The 20,973-nt window shown below is 60.9% G+C and overlaps 1 protein-coding gene across 2 annotated transcripts; it reads left to right on the top strand.

The window, feature by feature from the left end:
- Positions 1 to 5,070: 5,070 nt before the first annotated feature.
- EFNA2 (ephrin A2) lies at positions 5,071 to 19,741 on the top strand. 2 transcript variants are annotated; one of them, XM_005661390.4, is made up of 4 exons: positions 5,071 to 5,336; positions 15,212 to 15,525; positions 17,673 to 17,738; positions 18,307 to 19,741. In XM_005661390.4, the coding sequence occupies exons 1-4, from the start codon at positions 5,245 to 5,247 to the stop codon at positions 18,426 to 18,428; spliced, it is 594 nt and encodes a 197-aa protein (XP_005661447.1). In that variant the 5' UTR covers positions 5,071 to 5,244; the 3' UTR covers positions 18,429 to 19,741. The 2 variants fall into 2 exon arrangements, with proteins under 2 accessions (XP_005661447.1, XP_020939913.1); XM_021084254.2 differs by lacking the exon at positions 5,071 to 5,336 and adding an exon at positions 5,816 to 6,025.
- The last annotated feature ends 1,232 nt before the right edge of the window (positions 19,742 to 20,973 follow it).

Genomic DNA, 20,973 nt, shown 5'->3' with positions numbered 1-20,973 from the left:
GCGCACCAGGCCGTGGTGAACAGGTCTGGAACTTCCTGCGGCCCGAGGACCCCTGTGCCTACCCTGCCTTTCCCCCATCAGCCTCCCGTGGCATCACTGATCAATCTGATCCCCCTTCTCAGACACCTCAGAGATATCCTGGCACTCAGCCCCCATCTCTGGTGAGTGGCTTGATGAGTTCCTCTGTGGCCATTTTTTCTAAGCAGAGTCCAGCTCTGGCCTATCTGCACACTGGGTCCTGTAAGTTTGGTGCTGGAGAATGAGCGCAGCGAGACTGGCCTGTGGCTCCCCTGGGCCTGAGGCTGCTGGACCAGTGGCTGAATTTACCAAAGGCCATGTCATTAGAAGGAGCTACCACCAGGTGTCAGCCTTGTGCCGCCCAACCTTCACCCTGCTGGCCTGTGATCCCACATGTGGCCTGAGCCAAACCTTTGTTGTACAGGTAGGCAAATAGGTCCAGCTAGGGGCCCTATTTCTCATACCTTCTGAGTCCCACCTTGTCCCCATGTCTACTGCGAAATGGCCCCAGCCTGATGCCCACTCAAGACCCATCGACCCCTGGGGCTCCTGTACCTGGCAGTCCTGCTGAGTAGTGCTGCACACACTGAGCATGGGTTCCTGCCTACTGTCACATGCAGAGTCAGCTGGTCACCCATCTCTCCAGCCGGGGTATTGGTCCCCAGTCTGCTTCCTTGCATCCTTGTCAGCACCCCCCCCTTCCCCCAGTCTGCTCGCACGTCTCTTCCACCTCTGGTACCCAGCTGCCACCTCCAGGAAGTCCTCCCTAACTGCCTGGGCCCAGCCCCCTTTCTTTGGGAGGGGCCAGCAGTCAGGAAGTGAGGCAGAACCTCTGGGAGGCCCCCTGCCCCAGCTCTGGCTGCTCTCCCCATCTGTTCCCCCTCTGGGTCTATCTCCTTGCGTCTCTGCCTTTTTGTCTCTGCGTCTCTGTCTTTATCTGACTCAGAACTCCTCCCTGTTTCTCTCCATCTGTGCTGCCTCTCTCACTCAGCCTCCCTCCCTTTCCGTCTGTCCCTTTCTGTCACTCTGTCTCCCTCCGTGTCTGACCCACTGGGACACGCTTTTAGCAGGCGCGCAGACACCGTCCACGGCCCCCCCCCATCCTGTGATCTGCACCCCCTTCCCACAGCTCTGAGCGATTTCTCGAGCTTCAAAAGGCACATTAATTACTCTAATGAGGTCAGGAGAGACCCCGCGCTCTGCCATCCGGAGCCAGGAACACACCGTGTGCCCCCGCAGCCCCGCCGGCCGCCTCCTGCCCGCCCCCCTCGGGCGGGAGGGGAGCCCCGCCCGCTTGCCGGCCCCTGTGCCTGTCAGCGCCGTCAGCGCGCGCGCCCGCACCCCCGGCATTAGTGTCGAGTAATTGGCAGCCCCCGCCAAGGTTAATGCACTATTAGCAGGAAGTTCTCCGCGGCTAAAAGCCGGGAGAGGGGCCTGTCAGCACGAGATGAAAGGCCCCGGGTCCCGGCTGGCTGGAGGGCCGCGTGTGCATGTACGTGTGCGTGTGCATGCGAGCACGGGAGGGGCTTCCAGCAGCTTCCTCCACTCCGCACACGAGCACAGGCACAAAACGCGGCCGCAAGGACACGCGACACGGACAGTCACGCGTGCGGGATGGACACAACAGGAGTATGCACACACACGTGGGTGTCCAGTGCAGCCGGTCTCAAGCCCGCTCCAGGTGGGGGGCGCACAGACCCACAACCCAGCGCCCTCGAGGCCCCTCCCACCACTGCTGCTTCCCCCAACCCCGCACCAGTAGTGTCCACGGGACACGCAGCCAACCAGTACCCTCAGCAGGAGGGTGGGGCAGGTTGGGGTCTCTGGCTCCTGGGTGGCAAGACAGGACCCTGCCCCCAGCCTTGGTTCTCCACCTGGGGCATGGGGCTGGATGGGGTGGGTCAAGCAGGGTCTCCTTGGGCTCAGGAAGAGGGCAGCTTGTGGCTCTGCTGCCCCGGGCCTGCAGTGCTGGTCCAGGCCAAACGCCTTCCCTGGAGGTGGGGACACCTCCACTGGCTCTGGTGTGGCTCCTCCTTTCAGCTCACCTGGGGTCAGCAAGCAAGGGCCTCCTGTCCTCCCTGGGGGCTCACCCTCTCTGGGCAGCTTGAGCCACACCCCTGCCTCCATGCAGCCCTCAAGGTCTTTCTTGTTCCTGAACAAGTGTAGCTGTCCAAGGGCCCATGTAGACGTGGCTCCAAGAGGCTGCCAGAGCCGTGCTGCCCAGGATGGTGGCCATGACCAGTACCGCCTAGTACGCTAATGGCGACTAGCTATTTACATTTACATTAACTAAAAGGAAGTGAAGTCTACAATCTTGTTCCTCTCTGTACTGGACACATTTCACGTGCCAACAGCCACATGGAGCTGGTGGTGGTGCCTCTGTTGGACAGTGCTGATCTGGAACTTTTCCATCCTTGGGGGAAGTTCCTTTGGGCAGTAGTGGTCTAGTCCCTAGACTGGCTGTGGGAGGAGGGGGTCAGTGTTCAGGCCCTGGGACTGGGAGGGTGGAAAGGGAGGAGGGAGGGAAGGAGGGGGAAGGGAAAATGCTGGCCTGGCTGTGGAGGCTGCAGGAATCTTAGGACCTGGCTGAGATTCCAAGGTCCTGACTGGACTCTGGACACAAGAGCGGGAATTTTAATTTATTGGCAAGAGAAAGGACACGTTTGTTTGTTTATTCTCTGTGACAAGCTGTGGAACTCTCCTTGACACACACATCCCCCCAGGTGCCAGTGAGGCTGGTGCTGTTGCCTGCCCCCCAGTCCAGCTCTGACCTGGGTCAGGGGAGCCCCAGACCTGCTCTCTCTGGTGACCTTTTTTTGCCTCCTGAAACATACTTCAGACAGAGCAGGCGGCGGATTTGGTCAAGTTTTTTCTGTAATGAGAAATTTCTCCCCACATATTTTTAGCTTCCTCCAAGGCACTATGGCCTTTGGAGGTTGAGGGGGTGCTGGACACTGATCCTGAGCCCCTGGGATTCACCCTTCCGTCTGGGGCACCTGGTGATGAGTGATAGGTAGTGGGTGCGGGGCCAGGGTCAGTGGGTGAGGGTAATGGGTGATGGGTGATGTGTTGGGGTCAATGGGCAGCAGGTGACCAGTGGCGGGTAATGGGTCAGAAGCCACTGGGTTCTGGGGTTAGTGGGTAGGGGGTGCTGGGTGGGGTCAGTGGACAATAGGCAGTGGGTGCTGGCCACAGGTTAGGGGCAGGTGTGGGCCTCACTTGGGCAGAGCTTCAAGGTCAAGAGTGCAGCCCATGGTGGACTGGGACAGACACCTATGAAAGATCCTGTCCTGGGTCTGCACCTGGTGCTGAGTCAACTCTGAGTGAACTCCGACCCTGACTGAACCTTGAACCTAAGACTGACCCTGTCCCCAAAGTAAGCCTGATCTCTGACCCTTGACTCCAGCGGAAGCTTACTCCAGGATGACCCCGATCTCAGCTGACCTCCTGTGGGCTGAGCTTGGAGGCTGCAACAGCCTCCAGCGCTGGGAGGGGACAGTGGCCCCCACTGGACAGGGGTCCTGGAGGGCAACTGGGCAGCTGTCCCTGCACCTCCACCCCCTCCTTGCCCGGGGCCAGGCCATGGAGCTGGCCAGCCCTCCCCTCCAGGGCCACTCCTGGGGGAGCGGCCAGCGGGCGCAGGGAGGTTGAATGGGGGACGTGCGCCTTTGTTCCTGTCCCTGCTCCGGCTCTGACCTTGAGAGAGAGACAAGAACAGAAGGAAAACGGAGCTTCTGCTCAAATCCGCTCGGCGGCAGCGGTGGTGGCGGCTCTCGCCTTGGTGGCCCCTGCATGCAAATGAGCCGAACCACCCCGGGCCTTTGCTGGGGCATCCCCCGCCCAGTGTGCCCTTCTGGCTCCCCCAGCTCTGCAGGCCCAAGCTCTGCTGGGTGTGACATGAGACCCCTGCCGGGCTCTGAGGTCCCACAGCGTGGGAGGGGGCAGAGAGAGCTTCCAAAAGGCCTCCTTTGCAGGCAGGAACACTGGGTTGGGCCAGGCCTGGCATCCTGAGCTCACAGCCCCTCTTTCTGGGCCCAGCCGCGAGCCTCCATTGCAGAGAGCTGGCCTCCCAGAGTGGCTGCCCCATCACTCCCCCGAGAGCCAGACTAGCCAGCCTGGGCCAAACCCGACCTGAGTTGCTGGGAGCCCCAGGCCCTCAGTCCAGCAGTGTCCAGAGAGTCTTTTTAAGGCCTTGCCACGTGACCCTGGACCAGTTCTGGTCCTCTCCTGGCCTCCTGGGGCTGCCCCGTCCACCACTTGGGGGGGTAGGCTCCCACCCTCCCTTGGGACTTCAGATCTGGCCTCCTATAGTCAGAGGACCAGCAAGACCTGGAAGCTGGAACACCCCAGACCGATGGGCTGAGTTCCCTGGATGGCAGAGGACAGAGAACCTGGAGGAGGGGTAGCTGAAGCACAAGGAGGACAGACCTGGAAGGAAGAGAATGGAAGGACTCCCAGGCAGGACTCAGACCAAGCAGAGGGCTCAGTGTGGGGAGGATGACGCTCAGAGCACATGCCCACAACATGTAGGAGGTGTGGGGCTGGGATGGGTCATCTGCTGCCCTGCCTCACTGAGGTGAAGCTTACTTTGCCAGTCTCTGGCCTCTCTAGGTTCCTTCGAGGAGTTTACATAATCCATCACCCAGAAACCTTCCAGCTCTTGGCTCTCAGACCCTGTGCCAGCCCTGAGAGTGTGAAACAAACCCAGAGAGGTAAAATCTGGCTGGGCGCCACTGGCGCTTTCCAGTCAGCACTTGGTGACAGTGTACCTCCACAAACTCAGAATCTGGTGAGGCAGACAATGGCATGAGTAAGGAGAAAAATAGGCCGGGCCCCCAGTTTTTGCACACAGCCAGCACCCACAGAAGTGCCAGTTCCCTGAACAGGTCATACACTCTGGCCCCTGCCTGGTGCCCTTCCTGTCCTCTGCCCCCTCAGACTCCCCATGCTCCTGACTGCTGTTGGCCTCGACCCCACTGTAGGCTGCTGGGAATATTGGGCACCCACTATTTGTCTGGCTCCCTTAGGGAGTGAGGTCAGGATTCCTGTTTCACTTCCTAGTTGAGGAAACAGAGACTCAGAGAGGAGAAGTGACTGCCCTGGGAGACAGCAGTGGCTGTTGGCTTTGGACTTAAGGTCAGCCCCACCACAAAACTCTTCCCCAGGCTGGGTGAAGTGTCACAGCATCCCCTCGGCCTGGTTTAGGATTTTGGGGTCTGGGTTTGAATGAAGGAGGTGAGACGGGGCGAGCCATCTTTGTGCCTTCTACTCCTTGCTTGGGGCCTGGCGTTGCAGACCACTTGGTGGCTTGAATGGAGGTGAGTGAGGGACTCCGACACCCTGGGCTAGGCCCGCGTGATGACGGGGGCGCGCCCCCGCAGAGTTGGTGGCTGGGGTTGGCCCCTGCGGAGGTGGGCAGGCCGCGGTGGGGTACTCATCCGGACCATTAGACTGGGGCGGGGGTGGAGGGGCGAGGGCGCGGTTGCGGCTGGAGCCCCCCGCCCAGCCCCCGTGTGTCCGGGGCACGGCAGGAGGGGGCGCCCGCGGCCCTCCCGGCGCTCGGGCGGGACAAAGGCCGGAGCCCCAGCCCCTCCCCGGCGGGTGCGGCGGCGACGGCCCGCGCTCTCAGAGTCCGCGCGGCCGGGCCGGCGCCCGGGGCGACCCCGGCGCCCCGCCTGCCGCCGCCTGACTTCTCGGCGCCCGAGGTCGCGCGCGCCCAGGCGGGGGCGGCTGGGGATCTCCAAGCGCCGGCGCGCCCTCCTCCCGCCCGCCCTGTGCCCGCCCGCTCGGCGGCGGCGGAGGAGGCGGAGACGGCCGGCAGGCGGCGGCCAGGGGAGCGCGGCGGCCGGACCGGGGCCATGGCGCCCGCGCAGCGCCCGCTGCTGCCACTGCTGCTGCTGCTGCTGCTGCTGCCGCTGCCGCCGCCGCCGCCCTTAGCGCGCGCGGAGGACGCCGCCCGCACCAACTCGGACCGCTACGCTGTCTACTGGAACCGCAGTAACCCCAGGTGAGCGTGGCTACGGGCGGGGACCGGGCGCTGGGAGACCCCGGGAGCTCCACCTCAGCCTGGTCTCCCGCCCTGGGCACGGAGCGTCCCTGCGCGCTGCCCGCGGAGTGGGGGCTCCCGCTTCCCACGGGATCCCCCGGGAGTTCTGGCCCCCGGAGTTTGGGGGACTCCTGCTCCGCGTGCATCTCCCCCCAGGGCGCCCCACCGCCTGCAGATTTGGGAGACTGGGCGCCCGGCGTGCCCCAGAGCGCCGCCAGTCCCGGAGTTTGGGGATCCTTGCTGGCACCCTCAGAAATCGTGCAGCCCTGACTTCCCTCGCCGGACTTGGGGGACCCCATCTTCGGGCCTCTCCAGGGACCTCGTCTGGCTTTCGAGTTGGTAGAGATGCCCGGGAATCTTGTGGCTGAGCTGCACCAGGCGGTGGGGACCGTGGCGGGGAGAGGGGTGGTCCATGGGCAGGTTTCCCCGGTGGGTCCCCAGTGAACTTGGGGAAGTTAGAATATCCCTCCCTGCAGACCAGCGTCCACATTCACTCCAGCGGTTACCTGGTCTCGGTTTTATAGGGACAGGCAGACCAAGGCACCCAGGGGCTGGGGTTTGGTCCTGGGAGTCCTGATCAAGTGGCACTCTTTCCTATCCTCCTGGCGTTGATGGGGAAACTGAGGCGCAGAGGGGCCAAGCAGCTGGCTCAAGGTCACCACGAGGGGAGCAGAGCTGGGGCAGGGACCCAGGTGGCCTTGTGCCCAGCCTGCCACGCCCGGCCGAGGTGCCGAGGTGCCGTGCCTGCCCGCAAACCTTCCCAGTGTCAGGCACTGAGTACGATTCAGGGGCGGGGGGCAGCAGGAGCCCCCCCTTAGTGGACCAAGAAAAGTTTGCTGGTGATTGCCCACATCCTGGACAGCAGAAGCCTCGGGCCATTCCGGGTCTGGAAGACTGGAGTGGGCAGTGGTCCCGTGGGAGATAGGGCTCTGGGGTCCTGCAGCTCCTGCTCAGACCTCGTCAGGGTCGCAGTCTTATCAAGGCCAGTGGGCTGCACGTGGGGGGCCGAGGCACCGGCCTCCCTGCTCTTGGACCCTCTGCTACTGGTCACTCTCTCCGTTTTCAAGCACCAGCTGAACCACTTTCCAGAGCTTGCCGTCCTCCGCCGTCCTCTCACTGTCCCCTGCCATCCTCGGTCCTCTGGTGGAAAGTTGCATAAAGGGCCATCTCTGAGGCAGGCTCTGGGACAAGGGCAGCCAGTTTCCCAGGTGGGGGCAAGGAGTGTCCCCAAACACCCCCTTCTGTTGCCTGGCTGAGGGGTTGGGCCTGGGGGCCGAGGGCAGAGACCCTGGTCGGCAGAGAGACAGTCGGGCCACCACGGAGCTGGTCCCCCACCCCGCCTGCCCCACTGGTCACATGTGGGTTTGATTAAGGCTCTTCCCTGCGGCCCAGCAGGGAGCCCAGCGGGCAGCGCTTCCCCGGCCCAAGTTTTTGGTTTCAGCTCCGGAATCTCTGTCCCGGCATGGCCTGTCCTTTGTTCTAGCAAACGCCAAACACGCGAGGAGCCTCGAAGGGGACGGAAGGGGGTCGCTGGGGCCGCCTGCTGCCCCACCTGCTACAGGCTACAGACAGGACCCCGGCCCGGGAAGGATGCCGCCCCCATGCCTGGCTCTGGCCGGCTGCTTGGCCGCCTCCTGTTGCTGACCTGACAGCCCAGCTCTGACCAGCTGCCTGAGGGGCTGGCCTTGCTTGTCCAGTGCAGACCCTGGTGATCAGGGCCCTCCTCCCTCCCCCTCCTCCCTTCTGGGGCATCCTGGGTGGGAGGTGTCCTCCATGGCTTCTTGTGATGGGGTCTGGGGCCCAGGGGAGCACCTGGCCCAAGAAGCCCGGTTGGGTCCAGAACTGGGGCTCCATTCATCGCTGAGGTTGTGGGGTTCTGCCAAAGGGGCCTTGGTGGCCTGGGGACCCCTCAGGAGGTTTGGTGTCCAGGGTTGTCTGGTGATGGTGTGTGCCAGGCACAGGAGGAGGGGTGGTGTCCGGCCTGGGTCCAAGGGCACCCAGTCCGGAGACAGCTGCAGGGGAGAAGGCAGTGTTGCCAGCAGGCCTGAAGTGCAAGGCAGTCCCACAGGCAGGGACGAGAGACAAGCCTGTTTGGGGAGAGACAAGGATAGGGTCAAAAAAGAGACTGGTGGCGGCGGCAGGCGGAGGAGCCGGGAAACGCAGGGACGGGCCATGCCTGAGAGGGGAGCACTCACAAAGGGTGCCGTGTGGAAGGGGCCAGAGCCATGCTGGGCAGCTCGGGCCGGGGCCAGCTGGGCAGCGGAGGAGCTGGAGGGACGTGTGTGCTCAGGTGGGAGACCCGCAGAAACAGGTGGCGCTGCGGTGAGGCTGGCCACCCTTGTCTGGCCAGGCCTGGTACCTGCACCGAGGAAATAAGTACGTGGCAGTGTTCCCCAAATTGCCACCTCCTGCTGTGCAGTGCATTTCCTGCACACGCGAGGCTGGTGGACCTTGCCAGGGAGCCCCGCATCCATCTCCGCCCCCACCGGCTGGCTGTCCAGCTGTGTGTCTGACCAGCCCCTGGTCTGGGCACTCCTGAGCTGGCTGCTGGGTGTCTCTGGGCCTGTCTGCAGCTGGTTGGACTGGGTGGGGGGTCCCAGTGGGGTCCCCACTGCCGACCGTGGGGTTGGGTGTGCTTCTGTGTATGTGGGGGGCACGGGACCACCTAGGAGTGTCATTGGGCTGCAGGATGGGTCTGCCTGTGTCACTGCGTGTAGCTGCGGGTTCTCCCCCATCACGTTCGGGGGTGTCCAGGGGCCCCAGGAGGTGCTTATCTGTGTGTGTGGTGCACACACATCACCCGTGTGCCTACGTGTGCATGGCAGCCCTGGCCCTAGGTGTTTGCATGCGTATCCGCATGATTGTGTCTGGAGCATATGCATGTGCAGGGTGCGTGCATGTTTGCAGGAGTGTGTCTGAGCATGGAAGGTACGCAGGGTTGGGGGTGCACAGTGTATCTGCCTCTCTGTACGTGGGGTGCATACATGTCTTCGGAGTGTCTGTGTGGAGCACACACATGCGTCTGCATGTGTGGCGGGCTCTGGCCACCCGGGGGCCTCCAGCAAGGGGCAGACAGCTCACACTGATGGGGCTACAGCTTGTCCTCCCTGCCCTCCCACTGCTCCTCCTCTGCCCTCTCCTAGAGCCCAGGTGGGTCCCTTCTGGGAGCACGCGTCCAGGTCCCATGGGCCCTGTGCTGCCTGTGGTGCAGAGGGGCCATCAAGGTCCAGGGCTGGCACCTCACAGGGTGCCCGCCTTCCCTAAGTCCCCCACCTGATTGGAGACCAGCAGCCCGGGTAGACCTGGTGGTGTGGACCTGGGTTGGGCTTCTTCCCAATGCAGCCTCTCCAGCTTTGACTGGCCACATTCCTGTCTCAGACAACCAGGTGGGAATGGCGACTGGGGCAGCATCTTCCCTGTGGTAGGGGTGTGGGTCTCTTCTGGTCCCTGCCGGCCTCGCCCAGGCCTCCGGGGAACCGGCTTTGAAGGGGGCGATGCCATGTTTTGGCGCATGAAGCTTTTTTGTTTTATTTGAAGGGGGCTCGTTTGCTTGGCTTGGGGGCTCAAAGAGGGAGGATTTGGGGGGCTGGGGGCTGGAGGGTGTGGTCTGGGGGGTGGGGACCCGGGAAACCTGGGTGTGCCCTGGGGCGGGCGGCTTGGTTACCAGAAGCCCCATCTTCTCCATGAAGTGGGGTGGTGAGTCATGCCACTCAGCAGATGGCAGCAGGGCCTGATGTGGACAGGCGAGGCACAGGCATGACCCCAGACGATCAGAGGCCCCAGACTGAGAGGGGAAACTGAGGCGGCTGGACCAGGTAGCGGGCAGCAGGCCTCCACGACCAGGCCCTCCATGTGCAGCAATAGCGAGTTCCTGCCCAACAGGGGTGGGCACCACAGTGCGGTGGGTGGGGTGGCAGTTCTGAGATGTCTCCACCTGCCTGGGCCTGGGCTCTGAACCTAGAGTCCACAGGCTCCCTGGGGTGGGATGGTCAGATGGGCCTGGGTCCCTCCCCATAGCTGACCACCCCGGGTGGCTCAGGTTGCAGACAAGGAAACTGAGAATGGGGGCAAGCTGATTTCTTTGGGGGATTTGGTACCAGCCTGCCTCGGAGCTGGACCGAAGCAGGGACTCCGACCTCTGGGTCCCCCAGCAGACGATCTCTCCGTGAGGTTCCCAGTCCCTTGAGGTCCTGAGTGGAGAGGGTGTGTCCTGAGGGCGCATGCATTCACCAGAGTCCCTGAGGCAGTGTTTTTGCAGGGCCAGTGATTTCCTTCCTTGGGCTTGTTCCGCAGCCTTGAGCCAGGCCCATACCTCAGCAGCTTCTTTCCTCTGTGACATCTCCCTCCCCTGCCTCTCCTCCTCAGGACCAGGACACAAGCCACCTGGCCCCACGGTGTTGCTTTGGGGCAATTCTCTCTTGGAGACAGGTCCGGGGGAGGGCTTGGAAGTCCCACACCGGCCAGCTGTACCAGGAAGAGGCACCGCTGAAAGCTTGGCACGTGCACAGAAGCCAGACTTCCAACTTAGAGGCCAGCCAGCCCTGGCCGGGGGCTCGACCCCTCTCTCGTCCTGCCTCCAGGCACAGGGACCTTGGCTTCAAGGGGCTCTTCTCACTGCACGGGCCTCGCCCATCCCAGCGCAGCCACACACACCCTAATCTGCCCACCCCGTGGGTCAGGCTTCCGTCAAGGATCCAGAGAGAGTGCCTCATCTACGGCCATGAGGAAGTCAGGTCCACTGGGGTGACCCCCTCCAAAAGGCAGACACGTCTGGCCGAGGAGTGGCAGGGACACGGAGCACATCGTGGGGGTAGAGGAAGGTGGGGTGACCAAGGCAGGCGCACCCTGTGGACTGTGCCCCAGGGCCTCTTCTGGCCGGAGTGGGGCCGACTCTGCAGCGCTTCCCCACCATTCTACCCACCCTGCCCTATTTTTTGCCCTCTTGCTTCAGCTCTGGGCCCCATGCCTCAGTTTACTCCTGCACCCACAAAGCCATAAGCATCCTTTCTCTCTCACCTGTCCCTCTACCCCCTTGGGGCCCTAATTTTCTGTGATATCCTGCCCAGCTTCTCCTCGCCCCACCCCCCCTGGCAGGAGGAAGGTGGCCAGGCCTCAGATGGAAGAAGTGTCTCCTTGGTCCCTGGAAAGGCCGGGGGAAGGCACGGAGGTCTCGGGGCCTCGCTGGGGGCGGCAGGGGAAGGTGGGTGGGCTCTGCCCATCTGGGCCTCGGGACCCTGCTGCTCACTTGGGCCGGCCTGGTGTGCTCTTTGCCGGGATCTTTGCTGGCATCCCTGAGCCCCTTCAGCAGGAGCTGTGATTGGGCTCAGACCAGGGAGACGAGAGGCAGAGACACAGGAGTAGGAGGGATACAGACTCCCTTGGGTGCTGGGTAGGGGCCCACGGCCGCACTGGTGCCTCAGTTTCCAGTCTGGGAGGGTGGCACGGTATGCCCACCTCCATTTTGGGTGAAATTCCTAATTAGTTGCTTTGCTATTAGCATTTAATGACTTGACAGTCACCCGATTGGAGCTAATTAGCTGCGGGCCTGGTGGTTGCCAGGGAGGGAGTGGGGGGGTAGGGGTGGCTCAGTGAGGGTCATTGGTTAGAAAGGGATGCCTACAGGTGTGGACACTGGTGGGTGTCTGGCAGGGTGAACGAATGGGGACAAAGGTGTGACTGGGAGGGAGGGGGAGGTCTGAAAGCCAGCGGGGGGCAGGGGGGGCGCTTATGTCTGGGAACCCATCCCAAGTCAGTCATTAACCCCTTAGTGAGAATTTCGATCTCTATCTGCCGCTCCCACAGAGCATTTGCATATCAGGCTTCAGCATTAATGGAGGAAATGAAAGCTTTGTCTTGCTCTCACCAGGCTGGGTTTGGGGTTGGGGCCCCCTCCCCAGCACCAGGCACCACCCTGAGCACCAACTTGGAACAGGGAATGCCAGCGCAGCAAGGCGTCACTATTTTAGATCTGGGAAGGGGAAAGAAAAAAATGGCCCACTTAGGCAGCCAGAGCTCAGGTGGGGTGGGGGCTTCTCCTGGGAGCTGCCTTCTTGGGGTCCCTGCTCCCCAACCTGGGGTCATTTTTCTGCTCCCCATGACTCTAGCACTTAAGAGACCTCGAGTCCTGGGCCTTTGTTCGATAAACAAACATATTGAATGCCTGGCCACAGGGGAAGGGGCAGAGAAAGAAGTGGAGCCCTATGATCCAGGGAAGGCAGACAGAAGACTGCATACCATGATGTCTGAACAAGATGAATTGGGAAAGTAGGGAAAGCATGCCAGGTCGAGGGAACAGTATATGCAAAGGCCCTGAGGTGGAGACAGGAACAGCCCAGAGGCTGGCATGGCTGGAAGAGGGTGAGCAGGGGAGACAGAGGGCGATGAAGTTGGGGTGGACCTGGGAGGACTGTGGATTTTGTTCTGAATGGTGGGGAGCCAGTGGAGGACTTTGAGCCCTTCATTCAGAAAAGTGAGCCTCAGGAGCTCCCTTGTGTGTCAGCGGGTTAAGGATCCAGCCCTGTCACTGCCATGGCTCTGGCTACAGCTGTGATAAGAGTTTGATCCCTGGCCCGAGAACTTCCGAATGCCACTAGTGCGGCAAAAAAAAAAAAAAAAAAGGAAAGAAAGAAAAAAGAAAAGTGAGCCCTGGATTTTGGGAGGCCAGAGCCTGGCTGCCCTGGTGGAGCCTGTGCGTCCAGCCTCTGAGCCATCAAAGCAGCTTCCGTCTCTGATGTTCTCCTGAAGGTGAGCTGGGGGGAGCCGATGGTGGCGTCACATGGGGAGGAAGGCCAGCAGGATGGGGGAAATGCAGGGGAGGGAAGGGAGACACCTTGGCCCACCTTCCGGAGTCCATTCCCTCCAGAAAGACCCTGCGTGGTCAAGTTCTCTTCCAGGCTGAGTACCATGCCAGGGACAAGAGGGGAAACAGAGGCCCAGAGGGGGGTGGGAGACCAGGATCCCCCACCGCCTGTGATTCCCTGTCACAGCCTCCCCTGCAGGGCCTGCCTGGGTGAGGGTGGTCCCCAGGAGGCTGCTGGGCCATGGCTGTCATCGATCAGCTGATCAATGGGGCTTTCAATGGGGCTGAGAAGGAGTGAAAATGACTTTTCAAAAAGCCTGGAGCAGATTCTGCATCGATCACACCCAAGGGCTGGAGGACGCCACTAGTCAATGAGACGCCTGTGTCCAGCCAGCCGTGGGACAGCCCGAGGGATGGGAAGGGTCCCAGCATCTATGCAGAACTTGTTGTGAACACGGCTGGAGTCCTCCCATCAGCCTCATAGACCGTCCCCACAGCAAGGAGTTGGAAACTGAGCTTTGAGAAGAGGGGCAGAAACCAGCTGGGCTCCTGTGACTGAACCAGATAGGGGGTTCCTCGGTCCCCCAACTCACCACCCTGCCAGACCCATTTATTCCACAGATGCCATCCCTCCTATGGGAGTGGGTGGGCTTCCTGTTCCTGGACCAACTCGGCAGGGTAGGGAAGGGGCTGGGGGTGAATCCATGCACCCGCCCCCCATCTTTGACCTTAAATTCTGTGAGCCTTGACCTCAGCCACAGTGACAGATGGGGAAACTGAGGCTCTGTGAGCAGGCTCCCTCCTGCCTCCTTCCAGCCTCTGGACTCCCAGGAGCCCTTGCCCTCGCCTGGTGCAGTCTCGGGGGCGGCAGGGAGCCAGCCAATGTCATCTGATAATCCAGCCCCTTCTTCCCCCCCCCCCCCCCCCCCCCCCGCCCCAGGTGCCGGCTGTGCCAATTAGCACGCCCAGCACGGGGGCCCTTCCTGCGGGCTGGGGCAGCTGGTAGGGGGGCACAGGGGTGGGGCGGGGTGGGGTGGGGCTGGGTCCTAGCAGCTGTGCTCGCCCTGCCACCAACCCTCCCTGGGCCTCAGTTTCCCTGCTGGTGCAGAGAAGGAGGAGGCCAGGACAGCCTCAGGGAGCCTGCCCCCCAACCCTCCACTGATTAGGCCTTTTATGTGCTAATAAGCCCCTCTTGGGAGGCGCGCTTGTCCCCCCTCGGTCCAGGCCGCGTTTACATGACAGGGGCCCAGGGGGACCACGTCCAGGAGATCTAAGGGCTCCTGGCGCTGTAGCCCGAGGCAGTGATGGAAGGGGAGCTGCCGGTCCCTCCCTCAGCTGACCTCCATCCTTGCCAGATGAGGCTGGGTCGGGGCGCGGCTTGGGAGGGGGAGGGCGGCGAGAGAAAGGGACACGGGCTACGTGAACGTCTGGGGAGACCTCTGGGGTGAAGGCCTGGGGCAGGGCTGTCAGGTGGAGGTATCAGGGGTGGGGAAGCTGGTGGGGTGACCAGGAGATTGCAGGGTAACTGCCGGATTTTGGAGGCTCTGGAGGGAGGACTCAGGTCAGAATATCACAGAGACGGGAAGGGATAGGACTGGGGAGGAAGAGGGACCCAGGGCACCCCTGAGTTGTCCTGAGCATCCTTCCTTCCAAGCCCGGTCCCCTCCAGGGAAGCTGAGGCAAGGGGAGCTGCAGAGCTTGCCTCCAGAGAGGCCCAGAATACCTGGCTTGTGTCCCACGCTTCCCGTGTTGGCAGCGAATCTTCAGAAGGAAAGCTGAGGAGGCTGCCCTTGGGGATAGCAGGGCCGGCTGCCTGGAGGAGGGGGCACAGACGTCAACCTGTAATATTGTTGGAGAGGGCTTCCTGGTGGGGGGAACATCTTGTGCCAGGCCTTTTGCGGCTGAGGGGCCCAGATGTCGGTTCTGCAGGGGGTGGGGGACCTAGGAGGCCTCCCAGTCACAAGGCACCTGCTCCCATCCTTGTGGTTACCCAGAATGCCCGGTGGCAGCCCCTCCTCCCCAGCACCCACCTCACTGTGGGCTCAGGGCTCTGGGCAAGCCCCAATCTCAAGGCAGCTGCTGTGGCCTTGATGGGTAGGGTTGTGCCAGGCAGGGGACCGCACCAGCGGCTGCCTAGCCCCGCCCCCTTCTCCCATCTCCGACCTTCCCTTTTTTCCCTACCCTGACCCATCTCCACCGCCCTCCTGCTTCCTGTCCCCTCCTGAGTCCCCCGCTCCCCGCGCTAAACCTCACGTGTTTACTCCCCTTCCCCCCTGAACTGATTCCCACGCCCTATGCTGCGCCCTGCCCCCCCCCCCCCCCGCGCTGACCGCTGACCCCGCCCCCAGGTTCCATGCGGGCTCGGCGGACGACGGCGGCGGCTACACGGTGGAGGTGAGCATCAACGACTACCTGGACATCTACTGCCCGCACTACGGGGCGCCGCTGCCGCCGGCCGAGCGCATGGAGCACTATGTGCTGTACATGGTCAACGGCGAGGGCCACGCCTCCTGCGACCACCGGCAGCGCGGCTTCAAGCGCTGGGAGTGCAACCGGCCCGCGGCGCCCGGGGGACCGCTCAAGTTCTCCGAGAAGTTCCAGCTCTTCACTCCCTTCTCGCTGGGCTTCGAGTTCCGCCCGGGCCACGAGTACTACTATATCTGTGAGTGGGGGCGGGGCAGGGGCTCCTCCCGCGCTGGCTCCGTCTCCCAGGCCGGCTCGCCCGCCCGGTGGTCCCGCCAGCCTCCCAGTAGACCCGCCTGTGACCTCGGCCTCTGGGGTGGGGGAGCCAATGGCCCGACGGTCAACCTGTCCCCCCTCACCCCCCCGCGACACTGAGACCAGAGGTGCCCACTCCTCATTTCCCTGAGGCCTGTGGACTCTGGGGAGGGAGTGGGTGAGGGCGGACCAACCCTTGCCCTGGCACTGGGTCTCCCTGGACACACGGCCTCTCCCACTGGCCAGACCTTCCATTGCCCACTAGCCCAGCCCCAGATTCCGCAGGGAGTGTGAAGGCTTTTTGAGGTCAGTTGGTGGCAGCCTTGGGACGCTGGGTGTACATGCTGCTGGGGGCCTGGGGGCCGGTATGCTGCCCCTGCCTCAGCTGGGCATCAGAGGCTCCCAAGGACCCCTTCTGCCACCGCATCAAGTGCCAAGGGTAAGGTCTGGGGAGACAGCAGCATTGGGCCTGGGGTTTGAGTTCCCACTCAGCTGGGGCCTTGGCAGCCAGTAGTCTCTGAGAACCTGAGCCAGGAATATGGGGGTCCCAGCATTACCCTTGCTGAGATGGGGGTATTGGAGAGCCCGCCTTGGCATCAGATTCATGTCTCCCCTGGGGGGACACTGAGACACCCATGGATTGTGGGGACACATCTCTCAGTGTCCTGGTGAGCAGGTGGGGGGTGGGGGTCCGCCCCCAGGGCTTCGGGAGGGGCCTGGCGCCTCACCACCCCAGCTCCTGCTGAGTCAAATTAAACTCTACAAGGCTCCATTTTCTCCTTTCTCTGCTCTATTTGGATTTTTTCCTTTTAATTCAGGGAAGAAGGGAGTGGGGGAGGGGAAGAAGGTGTTTAAATTAAGTCCCCGTAATATAAGAAAAATTACATTTTTCTTTCCAAGACGGGAGTTTTATAAAGATAATTATTGTAATTATTCGTCCTATCTCTGTGACGAATGTTATTTTTATTACGTGCTTTTTATCTTCATCTCCCAGCACAAGGGGCTACTGGGGGCCGGCAGAGGTGACGGCCACAGAGAGGACAGGCCGAGAGCACAGGCGGGAACAGGCCCAGCTGCATCTGTGTGGATGCCCACGTCCGTTCATAAGTTCAAACCTACCGCCTGTGGGGGCTCTGGCTTCCCTCCTGGTCTCTGTCCTGTTCCCTGAGCCCTCCCTCCTGCCTCATCCCTGATGCTCTGGTACTTCCCCACCCCCTCAGGATGCTTGCCAAGTGGGCCAAGGAGCAGGGAGCCCTGTGGTGGAATTTTAGGTGCGAGGACTCAACATGCTTCAGCCTCTACGTGATCCTGGGCAGTGTGGGTGAGGCAGGAACCCTATGTGGTTCCCAGGGGTAGTTGGACTCCCATTAGCAGGTGAAAATAATCATTCCTGGAGTTCCCGTCATGGCTGTGATTAACGAATCCGACTAGGAACCATGAGGTTGCAGGTTCGATCCCCGGCCTTGCTAAGGATCCGGCGTTGCTGTGAGCTGTGGTGTAGGTCCCAGACGCAGCTCAGATCTTGCGTGGCTGTGGCTGTGGCGTAGGCTGGCGGCTACAGCTCCCATTTGACCCCTAGCCTCGGTACCTCCACAAGGGCCCCAAGAAATGGCAAAAAAACAAAAAAAAAAAAAACAAAAAAAAAGGAAAAAGAAAGAAAATAATCATTCCCAAAGCACCTACTGGGGGTCAGATGTGGCCCAGATAGAGGGTGACTTGCCAACAGGCACCCTGAGAGCAGGGATTTGCTCCTGAGAGTCAGTCATTTGGTTACACTGGTGTTTTGCTGATTGAAAACAAACCTGTTTTTATTCGTCACCTTTGAACCTTGCCTGTGCTGCCCTGGGGTGAGATGGAGCTAGATGTAGATTACCCCCCATCCCATCTCTGTGGTTAGGATTCAGCAAAGGGAGGGGTGAGAGAAGTGTGCAAGAGGACCTCTTGGAAATAATGGGCTTTGTGTCTGGGGCTTTGATGTATGGTTAGGAGTTTTACAGGCAGCTTCTCTCAAATGGGATCAGGGTTGGGTCACAGACATGGGGAAGGGGTATACAGTCTCTGCCCCACTAATCCCCAACCCCTCTCTTCCAGCTGCTACACCACCCAATGCCGTGGACCGGCCTTGCCTGCGGCTGAAGGTTTATGTGCGGCCGACTAGTAAGTGCTGGGGAGGTCATGTAGGGTCCAGGCCCTCTCCCCTTGTGTCCTTAACTCACAGAACCCATTCAGTGGTCTGCAGAGTCAGGAGGTGGTCACAGCCTAGCCAGGGGAGTCAACTTCAGCAGTGGTTGGGACTGGCCCCACCAGAGCCTCTGTTTTCGCCTTTGCAAATGGGAACATTTTAGACCTTCAGGAATGAAGGTTGAAGTCCATGGCTGGGCTTCACTGAGGCGGAAGCCCCCTGAGAGGGAGCATCAGGGAAATTCTCTGAGATGGACCAAAGGCCTGTATTCTGAGCACTTGAAACAGCAGCACTTAGAGAGAGGAGGGGCCTCCCGCAGCCTCGCCACTTCAGCTGGCACCAGGAAAACATTTGTTAGGCACCTACTGTTTGCCATGCTCTGTGTTGGAGGCACAGCCCCAACCAAAGTGGACAGAAATCTCTGTGCCCCTGAAGTTGAGATGTTGAACAGTGTCAGGCGTGATGAGCTCTAGGAAGTGTCTGGAAGCGGGGTGGGGAGTGAGGGAGCCGGCCACTGACCATCCTGTCTCTGTATCCCCCCAGACGAGACCCTGTATGAGGCCCCGGAGCCCATCTTCACCAGCAATAACTCGTGCAGTGGCCTGGGCAGCTGCCAGCTCTTCCTCAGCACTGTCCCCGTGCTGTGGACCCTCCTGGGCTCTTAGTCTCTGACTGCGGGATGCCGGCCCCGCCTGGATGGCCCGCCTCCGAGACCAAATAGAGATGCCACTTCTCCCACGACTGGTGCTGCTCCACTGGGCAGGGGGCCGTCCACCTGCCCCAGGGCTGGCCGGGGGCTGGGGTCGGCCAAGGCACTCCCCGCCCCCCGCTGTGCCCGAGGGGCCGGGTGTCCCCAACACCTGGCCAAGCTGTCTTGTCTGGAGACCCTGGAGAACCCGGGAACCTCTTGGTGATGTTGGGGTTTTGTTTTTTAGTTCCTTTTTTAGTGTATTTTTCATGGTTGGATCAGAAAGACTTGAGTTTTTAATTTAATTTATTCCTTGCTGTCTGTCGCCCGTGACTTTGGGAAAGAAACAGAATGGATGGGGCAGGGGTTCCTGCCCCCTGGGGGAGGAAGTCAGGGGAAACCCTGGTCTGGTCACTCTGTTTGTTGGGTCCTGGCTGGAGGCCGTGGTGGAGTGGGCCCCCTGGGCCCGGGACAGGCTGGCCTGAGGCAGAAGGGGCAGGTGAGGATTCTGGTCCAGGGTCCTCAGACCCCTGTCCCACTAGCTGGACCCTCCTCCCTCCTGACTGTCTACCAGAGCTGAAACCCCAAGGTTTCACCAGAGGCCACCGTGAAGCCTCGCCCCCTCCGAATCATAGCATCCCAGCGTCTTAGAGACAGCCTCCGCCATCCGTCCCCCTAGCCTCGCACAATCGCCCCCCGAGGCCGAGAAGACGTTACATTTCTGTAAATAGAGCCAGCAAGTATATACTGTGATTTATTTTTACTGTATTCCTGAGGATGGACTGGAATGTTTCTTTTTCTCTCACCCCTTCATGGGGGGGAGGGGGTCTTTTATTTTGGCGGGGGGGGTGGGGTGGGGTAGACTTTTTAGAGTAGAAGCCGCACTTCGCAATAAGCTCCTTTGTCTGTCAGCCCCTCTCCCCCCCTACTCTATGACGAACGATGTTTGTTTGTAATAAAAAGGAAGACAAGACAAAACAAAACGGGGGGGAACATCACCACCAAAAAAAAGAGACCCCTCCCCAAGACACTTTAATGAAGTGAACAGCGCATTTATACAGATTTCATATTTCTACCCGCCTTTCCTGATCTGTGTTTTATATATATTATATATAAATATATATGGTGCGCGGCCGCAGGGAGCCGGCTCAGGCACGCCGGTGGGGGGCTTTTGTAGGGTCGTGGGCGGGCAGCGTTGCCACGCCTGGAGCTGGCGACGGGGCCTCCCCCCTCCGTCACAATCAACTTTGGATTCTGTATTTTTTTATAATAAAATGAGTGTAAACATCAGGGCTGTGTGTCTATGTTTGGGGCCATTGGTCCTAGTAGGAGGGACTCTGAGCTCAACTGGGAGTCGGGTCTGGGATCTGCTGGAGAAGGGGTGTCTTTAAGGAATATCTGGAGACCCCAGGGCCGATGGTGAGTCTTCAGTTCTATCCGTTGTCTAGAGGCCTGGCCCTGGAACGAGCATTTTATGGGGTGCTATTCTCATCTTCGTCACCCCTGGGTGATGGGAACAAGGCCCTCTTCCCCAGGGGGGCAGCTGGGAGGATGGAGGGTTGGCTTTGAGCACACAGCAGGGGTTTATTAAGTGTCCGCCACTGGATGCACTTGAGCAGGTAGGAATCCCTGGACTCCAGAGCCAGTCGAGGCCTCCTGGACCCTCACCCGTGCTTGGAGCCTGTCCTCAGATTCTGCAGCGAGTCCCTTAGGATCCAACCGAGTTCTGGACCATCTTCAGAGTTCCTTGGTGGCCCAGCAGGTAATGGATCTGGCATTGTCACCGCTGTGGCTCAGGTCACCCTGGCCTGCCTGGGGACTATCTCATGCTGCAGACACAGCCGAAAAATAAAAATAAAAAAATAAATTCTGGGCCATCTTGGTCACCAAGCTTTGCCACAGCATGACTCAGTTTCCCCAACTCCTCAGGCCAGGGTGGGGGTCTGTCATCTCTAATCCCCTCCTGGCTTTACAAAAAGCCTGTGTCTGAGGGTTCTAGGGGAGGGGCCTTCACCCCAGCCACTCAAGTGGCACAGAGAGGCTGAGAGAGCCTGGGGGCTATGCAGCAGGGCAAGGGGCTGGGGCCTCAGGGCTGCTCCTCGCCTTGTGCCACCCGCCGGGACTGCAGTGTCTTGGGCACAATTAGCCAAGAGGGAAGGCTCTCGGCTAATTAATTCAGCCGTGCTAGGTCCCGAGACAGGGGCTGCCTCTTAATGAGGCCAGTGAGCAGCACAAAGACCCCTGTGTGAGCCCTGCCTGCCCTGCCCAGCCGCGGCGGCAGGACAGAGCAGTGCCTTCTGAGCACCGTGGAGGGACAGCCGGGGATCCCGGACAACACAGAGGGGACCCCAAGGCTCAGAGAGGGAGGAGGCCCCCTGAGTCCACCCTCCTTGAGATCCCTCGCCCAAATACTCCATCTCAGCCACGCCGTAGGGACCGAGGGAACTAGGGGGAGAGGATTAAATGCAGGGATTGGAGGCAGAATCTTAGCAGCTAACTCTGATTTTGTTATTTAAAAAAAA

This window comes from Sus scrofa, chromosome 2, assembly GCF_054392235.1.
Source record: "Sus scrofa isolate SSC_HxYL_T2T_F1_AM1 chromosome 2, Sscrofa_HxYL_maternal_Yorkshire_Landrace_v2.0, whole genome shotgun sequence".
In the NCBI taxonomy this organism is placed as follows: Eukaryota; Metazoa; Chordata; class Mammalia; order Artiodactyla; family Suidae; genus Sus; species Sus scrofa.
This window is presented reverse-complemented; position numbering and strand designations above follow the sequence as displayed.

Coding starts and splice junctions, on each gene's coding strand:
- EFNA2 (XM_021084254.2), top strand. CDS start 5,877: ATGGCGCCCGCGCAGCGCCCGCTGCTGCCACTGCTGCTGCTGCTGCTG. Junction 6,026..15,211: donor TGGAACCGCAGTAACCCCAG/GTGAGCGTGGCT, acceptor CCCCGCCCCCAG/GTTCCATGCGGGCTCGGCGG. Junction 15,526..17,672: donor CCACGAGTACTACTATATCT/GTGAGTGGGGGC, acceptor CCTCTCTTCCAG/CTGCTACACCACCCAATGCC.